Genomic DNA, 9085 nt, shown 5'->3' on the forward strand with positions numbered 1-9085 from the left:
TTAGAATAAACTCTGAAGTATTTAGGGTAAAGTATTACTGTTAAATTTGTACAATGGATACAAATGATCTTGAAACAGATCAGGAAAGAAATACTTAAATAACTGTAGAGAGACAAAGTAAGGTAAAATTTTAACCTTTGGAAAATGTGGGTGAAAGATATATAATAACTTTTGCAATATTCTAGATACTGTTCTCTAAGTCTAAAATTGAGTCAAAAAAATTTTTTTTCCTACCTTCATCATCACATGACACTCTCCCTCTGTCTCTGTCTTCACATGGCCATCTTCTTATAAGGATGCTGGTCCTTTGGATTAGGGGCTCACCCTCCGCCAACATGATCTTGTACCTAACTACGTCCACAAATACCTTATTTCCAAATAAGGGCACATTCTGAGATCCTGAGGGTTAGGACTTTCACATGTGTTTCTTAGGGGGACACAATTCAACCCATAACAAGTTATAAAGATCAACTCACTGATATGGAGAGATATTCTCTCTCTATAAAAAGTAAGTGAATTTTTGATGGATCGTGCTCTTGATTGAGTACCAAAAATATTTCCGCCTGAAGTCAGATAGCAAGCTCATGGTAGCCAAACAGGTTCAGACATAACCGTCCATGGGATGTTGGCTCTGGACCACATCTGTGTCTCTCTGTGTTCTCCAGTTTCTGCTTCATGATTATCCCAACAGCTATTATGAATCTAATAAAAACATATTCACCCCCTAAGCTCCAAGTTCTCCCATCTAATGATTCCTTACGCGTGTTACTGTGTCTCCTTGTATTTGAGACACCCCCTCCCCATCCTTCTCACAGGTTTCAGACTCAGTTAATAAGGAATTTACAAGCATGTGCAGCGCATCTGCTCCACCAGCTTTAGATCAGAAAAAAGCCGGGTAAATAGAGTAGAAGCAGCCTGGCTGTGGATCTAGCGGAAGCAAGCATTAGCACACTTGGTACTTGAACTGAGCCTTCCTAGGAACAGGGACATTGAACATCATCGTTGCAAAAGTCTTAACTGATATCTAACGTGTTAAAGAGTCCAAAGCCAGGGCCATGGAGTAAGGACACAAGGTTCGGTCAAGAAAGAAGGCAGGACAGAGGGAAGCAAACGAAGACTTAAACGAAACAAAAAAGGGAGACACAGTGACAAGACCTGCTGACTCACCCCTCCAGGTCTTCCTGCTTGGCTCTTAATGAATGGCGGCTGGAACTGGGAAGAAAAAGGCAATGGAGCCATACGATTGGCCAATGAATTGCTCCATTCCCATTGGCTCAAGAGGGCTTTTGATGACCAGAACCAGAAAACACGTGAAACAAAACAAAACAAAAATTTTTTCGCACCTTTGGTGTTGATCTAGCTTTTTGCCCCTGGTGTCCTGCAGAGTGGTAGATATTTCAGGGTGAGATGCTGATTTAGGATTCCCAGAGCTTCTGGCTGCGAGGAAGCTCTTCCAGCCTCTCCAAACTGGCTAATTTAGGGAGCGGGATGACTCTCTTCATAATCTAAATGATTGATTCCTTCCTACATCCTAAGCTCCTTGAGGATGTTAGGAGTCATGATCATTTTTTTTGTCACCACTGTATCTTGCATAAGAGGAACCCAAAGACTATTGACAGATGATTACGAGTATGTACAACAGGTGTTAAGTTTTTCAGGCGTGAGGTCAATATTTCATTGCTGAGCGTGGTTTTCTCTTTGCCCTGAGTTCCTTGTACTCATCACAATCATCTCTGAAGTTCTTTGCAAACTTCAATGTGCCAGGAACTATCTTTTTTAATTATAATTTTGCTTCCTCCTTAGAAGAATCCTATGAATTAAGGACTGTAATTTGGGGGGGTGTGCATGAAATATATTATTCATATAAAGGAGTGCAGACAACATAATGGAAAACTTCAGGAATAACCATAATCAGAACACAAATATCTCTGGTCCAGACCTTGGTGAAGAAATAGACATCATAAGGACCGTCGCAGGCTCTGCCTGCCCAGCCCCAGTTCCATGCCCTGTCTACCCTCAATAGTTGCCGACTGAAGTGAATTTTGTGTTAATTATTCCCCTCAACTTTCTTATTTTTCCCACTAACAGATGTTCCCCTAAGTGATATGTTTAGTTTTCCCTGGTTTTGAGTTCTAGTAAATATATGCTCCCATGACTTGCTGCTTTCACTCACCATCATATTCTTGAGGCTTAGTGTGGAACTTGTTTCAGCAGCAGTTCCTTTAGTTTTTACTGCCTTATGGTATTTGCGTGCTTGAATATGTCACAGTTGATCCATTCCATCAGGGACGGCTTTTGTTTCTCAGTTTTTGCTAAGAGGAGCAATGCTGTTTGGAACATTCTGGAACATGTGCCCTAGTTCACATCCGCCAGAATGTTGAATTACTTAAGAGTGGAATTGCTAGGACATAGAGGGCGCACAGGTTCCTCCTTATGCCTATTTCCAAGTGTTTTGATCAAATTACATCACCATCAGGCATAGGTGAGCGTCCCCCCACGGCTACACATCACTGCTCACCCCGATGAGGTCAGAGTTTTAAAATATTTGCTAAAGATTGGATGGGAAAACGGTTTCATTGTTGCTTCTCTTTGCCTTTATATGGTTATTAGTAAAGTTGAGCCATTTTCTCATGTCCCTCACTCTTTGTTGCCTCTTTTGTGGAATGCCTTTTGATTGCTTTGCTTATCTCTCTGTTGGTTATTTTGTGTTCTTACTTGCATGTAGAAGAGGCTTACATCTTCTGATGTTGACGCCTGGTCAGTGATATATGATGTCTGTATCTTCTCCCAGTTTGTGGTTTGTATTTTCCTTTCTGTCTCATAAGGGTCACTTGCTGAACAGGTTTTATTTGTAATGACATCGAATTTAACAAGGTTTACTTTATGATGGGTAAATTTGGGGTCTTTAACAAAATCATTCCCAGCCCCGAGTCATACAGATGTCTTATGTTGTCTTTTAAAATATGGTGGAGTTTTGCTTTTCACACAGAAGTATCAATCCACTTGTAATTGCTTTTCTCTAGGATAGGAAGAAGGGATCTATCTTTTTCTATCTTTTTCACTTTGAATAAAAATAATACTCGCTCATTAATGAATACTTCGGCCTCCTCACTGCCCAGTAATCTGTTATAAAGCAAATTTTCCTATTGATTGCCTCTGCTTCTGGGTCCTGTGTTTTGTTCTGCTGATTCATTCATCCATCCATGTGCTGATAGGTCATCATTACTGCAGATTTTTAATTAAATCTTTATAAGGTAGGTCCAATTCCATCAGTATCTTCTGCCCCTACTCTGTCGTGCTGCAGGAGTATTTTGTTTTATATTAACCCTTTCTGTCTCCCACATACATTTTAGAATTATGTTTTGACATAAACATCTCTATTGGGATTTTATTGGGAATTTACTGAATATAGAGCTCAATTTGGTCAATACTGACATTCTTATAATGATCATTCCTATGTGAGAACTTAGTGTAATTCATTTCTTTTGTTTCCCTTGCCTAAGGAGACATGGGATTCAAAAAGATACTTCTAAGATTGATGTAACAGAGTGTACTCCCTGTGTTTTCTTCCAAGAGTTTTATGGTTTCAGGTCTTACGTTCAAGTCTTTAATCCATTTTGAGTTAATTTTTGTGTATGGTGTACGATAATGAACTACTTTCATTCTTTTGCACTTGGCTGAAAGGATTCAAGGATGGAATGAATCCTGCAGCTGGGACCTGATCCCAGGTGGGTGGGAAGGAGGCCCCACACAGAGGGGTCCCTATCACTGAGGCCCCTGGGCTAAAGAGCCTGGAAGAAGCTGACATCCATCCAGTCGTGAGGAAGACAGTGGCACCTGCCTTTCTGGGTGGTCTGTGGATTCATCGGGGTTCAGCACAGAGGAGGGACACAGACGGCAAACAGGTGGCACCTGGTGGTCCCCTCAGCTCCACCAGCAGAGGCTGGCTGAAGATTCCAAGGAGTGCTGGGTGGGCCAGTGGTGCCTACAGTGGATGTGGGTAGAACAGGGCCCCCGCAGTGGGCACAGGTGATGACAGTGGTACCACTTAGTTGAGTAGGTGCCATCTCTCAGCAGTAACTCTTGGAAGTCTCAGTGAACCCTGGACCACCTCCCTGAACTCAACATGGTGTTCCCTGGCCATGAGCAACTGCCTGAAGACCCAAAACCTGAGAACCTAATGAGCTCTCCAGTGGGCCCCCTGAAACCTGAGTGTCTAGCCAGCTCCTGACCCTCCTATGGTGTGAGCACCAGGCCCTCAATTGGCTGCTGCTGCATCAGGCTCTCCTGCTCCCCACCCCCAACATGAGTCCTCCCCATCAAAGCTCTCTGTGATGGGAGAAAATCTCACTAATGCCAGAAGTAGATAAAAATCTGATTGGATTAAAGAGGAGAGGCGGGATGTGAGTGATGTGGGAACAGGAAACCTGTCTAATAAAAGGCACTTATATGTGGATCTCACTCCAGAACTGAGGCGTCAGGACTAGCATCTGGAGGCCAGAGGAGAACCTAGTGGAGGAGAGGTGAGCCCAATCTTATGGATTTCATTTTTACTTATCAAATTTTTACAAAAGGCAGAGATAATAAAGAAGGTCTCACACTGGATAAATTCTGCATGGCAAAAGAAACCATGAACAAAATGAAAAGACAACCCACCAACTGCGAGAAAATATTTGCAAATCATATATCTAACAAGGGGTTAATTTCCAAAATATATAAAGAGCTCTGACTTCAACTACAATAAAATGGACAATCCAATCAAAAAATGGGCAGAAGATATGAACAGAGGTTTTTCCAAAGAGAATATGCAGATGGCCAACAGACACATGAAAAGATGTTCAACATCACTAATGATGAGGGAAATGCAAATCAAAATTACACTGAGATATCATCTCACATCCTTTGGAATGGGTGTAATTAATGACAGGAAATAAGAAATGTTGGAGCAGATGTGGAGAAAATGGAACTCTCATATACTGCTGGCTGGAATGAAAACTGGTGCAGCCACTGTGGAAAACAGTATGGAGTAAAAGCAATAAAAAATTAAAAATAGAAATACCATAGGATTCAGCTTTTCCACTTCTGGGTACTTGTCCAAAGAACATGATCACTAACTCAAATATATATATGCACCCCTATGTTCATTGCAGCATTATTCACAATAGTCAAGACTGGGAACCCCAGTGTCCATCAAAGGGTGAACGGATATGGAAAGAAGATATTGTATATATGTACAATGGAATACTACTCAGCCATGGAAAAGACAACATGTGTGGACCTTAAGAGTAGTATGCTAAGCAAAATAAGCCAGACAGAGAAAGAGAAACACCATATGATTCCACTCATATGTGGAAGATAAACAAACAAACACATAGGTAAAGAGAAAACATTGGTGGTCACCAGATGGGAATGAAGTCAGGGGAGGAGGATAGGGGTAAAGAAGCACATGCGTATGGTGATAGACAAAAACTAAACTACTGGTGGTGAATACAATGCTGTCTATAGAGAAGCTGAAATATAATAACGTATACCTGAAATGTTATCAACCAATAGACCTCAATAAAATAACAAAAATTCTGACTGAATATTATAAAAGAAAATAATGATTAGTTGAGCGTGTGAACAAAACAGAAATATTAAAAAGAGGTCCTGGATTGGAAAGGGGTAGATCTCTGCTCAGATCCCATCTACTTGGATGACACACTCAGCCCACCTGCAGTGACAGACTCACCGGTCTCTAAAGAACTGCCCTGGGCTGACAGCAGCTGGCTCACAGGGAAATGCTGGAAGGGTCCACTCTCTCTACCCCCTGGCCTGTAGGAAATGGCAGAGAGATAAGGGGGGGGGTGGCGGTGGCTATAGTCCATGCCTTTTTCTTTGATGTGGGAAAACTGGTGCCATTCACACTTCAGAGCCCCTGTGGGATCAGGCTGGGATTAGGGTTCAGGTGAAACCACTTCCCTGAATAAGCTGCTCCTGCTGCCCTAGCCACCCTCCTCAATGTTCCGTGAATGTTTATGTGCATTTGATATAAACGTGTTTTTCAGTTGGTGAGTGAAACTTAGTAAATACACACCTATATTTTTTTATTTATATAGGTCTAGTTTCCTTGTCATTTATAAAATCAACATATCCATTGGATCACATTCAAATTTTTATTTAATTAATAACTTCCATTACACACTAAGTTGATCTTACAGAAAATACAAAGGAAAATATTTGGAAACTGATCTGAAAGTTCAGAACATATTAACTGGAACAGAAATATAAACTAGTCCCAAAGGAAACGACCATGACAATACTAAATGTTGGAAATGTAATTTTTTCTAATAAATATAATTAATTGTGTTCATAATTCATGAACTCTTCCATATTTTTCTGCTACACCTTGTGTAACAAGGACAACATTTCCTAGGTACAGCTATGAGCACACAAGAATTTTCTATGAATGTTTCTGCAGTCAGAGGTTCATTTTCCTTGCCCAGGACTCATCGGAGGAATTGCTGTGCCTGCATTAATCATAGGACAGATTCTCAGGACGCCCTGATCGTCCTTCATTGGATTTGCAGGAGCAAAAAATGGACGCAGAGGCTCTGCAGCAGAAATTTTACTGAACGTAAAAATATGAGATCCATCACTAACATGATAAAAGGAAATGATCCCAATATCCATATCCAGGAAAATCCCTACTCGATGTAACCTAGGGCTCACCAAAAGAGTAGTCAAAGGCACAGTGCTGGCTGAGAAGACATCTCCATTTCTTGAACCCACAGTCCAGAAACCATGATCTGAAGACAGTACAAATGCCTCTCGTCTATTAACAGAGTCTCTGCAAATCCCCACATCCCATTCTTTGCTCGTCCCCACATCCACCTCCCAGTAATGGCGGCCAGATGTGAACCGAGGGGAGCCCAGGACACAAATTGCATAGATGAATCTCTCAGCACGCGTCCTCCAACAGTGTTTGAAATACCCACAGCGGACACTCCGTAAATCCTCAGAAATGATGAGGTGCTTGTTGGCTGTGTTGACATCCAAAGTCATATCCACTAAGGACAGAAACATAAGCAAATTAGCAAGTACTTACACTACACAACACCCTTCACATCCACTGGAAAGGTCCAAATATCTCATTCAGTTTCCCTCCTTTAACTCTACACTTTTTCCCCTAATCAGAGTTTTCCTGGGAAAACTTCCCTGGTCCTTTGATTACATCAAATTTTATATGTAAGATGGATGATTATAACTGGAACTACTCCTTCCTATTCACCCTATGTATTCTCATTACACTACTTTACATTACTTGATTATTTGATTAAAAATTTTTCTTTGTATGTATGTATGTATTCCTGTAGTACATAAAATACTTGAAAAAAGAGACAATGTTATTTTGTCTCAAATTAGACAAAGTAACAGATTTTGTCAAAATATATGGAGCCTCAGAAATCAACCCTCCAGGCCAAAGACCACCTGCTTTACTTGGCTTCATCATAACACGGCTCTCTGGGAGATGGCTCAGACTTTCTGACTATCAGAGAGGAATAGTCAAGATTTGTCGGGATTCTGGGACAGGTTTCAGCATCCCTAAGTCAAGTTTGCATCGAGCAAGATATAACTCACTTAGAAAACAAAGCCATTCCTTTGTTTCACTATGAGTCTGGGACGTCTGGTCTGGCATGCTGAATTTAGCCGTTAGACGTGCAGCTGAGCTGTGATAATTCACCTTAACTCAGAGTTGTGAGACTGAATCAGGCATGATTTCTCCAAGTTCCAGGCCAGGGAGGGAGCGCGGTGCTCAGGTGCAGAGTCCGCAGAGGACTGAAGCCTACAGGCAGAGCCACCGTCGTTTCTACTGCCCTTTCCCTGGGGGCTTGAGCTCTGGGAAGCATTCCTTGCCCATACTCAGTGTGCATTAGAATCACGTTAAGGCTCTTAAACATTGCAGATTCCAGGGCTTCACTACCAGAGCGGGTCAGATTTAGTGGGTGCAGGGCCTTGCTACTCAAAGTGGGGCCCATGAGCTGGCAGCCTCAGCACCATGGGGGCTCCTGTCGGAAATGGAGATTCACAGGCCAGCCCACTGCCGAGAATCGGCATCTGTAAACAGGATCCTCAGAAAATTGAAATACAATCAAAGAATCGTTGTTCTACACCAGTGATGGCCAAAGAAACACAGTGTGAGCCCATGTGTAATTTCAAATTTCTTACGAATACGTTAAATGGTAGTATTAAGAATTGGATATAGTTGATTTTAATAATACATTTTATTTAATCCAGCATAGCCAGAATCTGGTTTCTACTTGTGTCAATAGCCAAGTTTCAGGTGATCAATAGTTATCAGTGGCTATTGGAAATACAGGATAGCACAGATCTAGGATATGACCTAAACATTATATTTTCTTAAAAACCTACAGATAGTTCTGATCTATACTTATGGGTGAGCACAAAGGTTACTCTGAAATAACGAAAATTTTAGGTGCCATATTTCAGATAATGCCCTTATTTAACAGAGAGCTTTTGACAAGTTGCTTTTTCCAGGGCCCTTTGTGGGTTGGGGCAGGGTGTACGGATGCCTCACCTTGGAACTTCCACATCCTTGGGTTCATCTGGAGAGCACTTCTCAGCTGGGGCTCTAACTCCTTGATCTTTGACACCAGCACCCCCAGCTGGCTATTGGGCCTGATGTCCTTCTTCTGAGAGACCAGGGAGCAGAAGGGGCACAATAAACCCTCCCCGTTGGGCTCCTTCCTCAGTGAATTGATGCACTGGAGGCAGCATACATACCCACATTTCAGGTACATGGGTGTTTCAAGATAAGTCATGCAGCCACAACATCTGCTTGCTTCTTTGAAGTGTTCACCCATGGCCACTGTCTGGAGAAAAACGTGCACGGTATTGGAATTTACGTGAGCTCAATGGATGTTAGTCTTTGGGACATTTTCCTCTTTACATGAATAGTGATTTGCAATCACTTCTACTGGGTAATGAAGATACAACATTAGCATAAATATAACTGACTCATGGCCCTGAACTTCTGATATTTAAAATGCTGGTTGGAATGAAGGACACAATTCCTCCTTGGATT

At 41.8% G+C, this 9085-nt stretch overlaps 1 protein-coding gene across 1 annotated transcript; it reads right to left on the reverse strand.

Annotated features, from left to right (window-relative positions):
* Positions 1-6468: 6468 nt before the first annotated feature.
* LOC124249361 (ret finger protein-like 4A) lies at positions 6469-8864 on the reverse strand. The gene is made up of 2 exons (XM_046680270.1): positions 8579-8864; positions 6469-7049 (listed from the first exon to the last, which is right to left on the reverse strand). The coding sequence occupies exons 1-2, from the start codon at positions 8862-8864 to the stop codon at positions 6469-6471; spliced, it is 867 nt and encodes a 288-aa protein (XP_046536226.1).
* Positions 8865-9085: the final 221 nt, after the last annotated feature.

Source organism: Equus quagga, chromosome 13 (genome assembly GCF_021613505.1).
Source record: "Equus quagga isolate Etosha38 chromosome 13, UCLA_HA_Equagga_1.0, whole genome shotgun sequence".
Classification (NCBI taxonomy): Eukaryota; Metazoa; Chordata; class Mammalia; order Perissodactyla; family Equidae; genus Equus; species Equus quagga.

Excerpts from the sequence above, each read along its gene's own strand:
- LOC124249361 (XM_046680270.1), bottom strand. The coding sequence starts at position 8,864 with ATGGGTGAACACTTCAAAGAAGCAAGCAGATGTTGTGGCTGCATGACT. Across the intron at positions 7,050-8,578 it reads AAGGATGTGGAAGTTCCAAG|TGGATATGACTTTGGATGTC; the intron begins GTGAGGCATCCG and ends TTCTGTCCTTAG.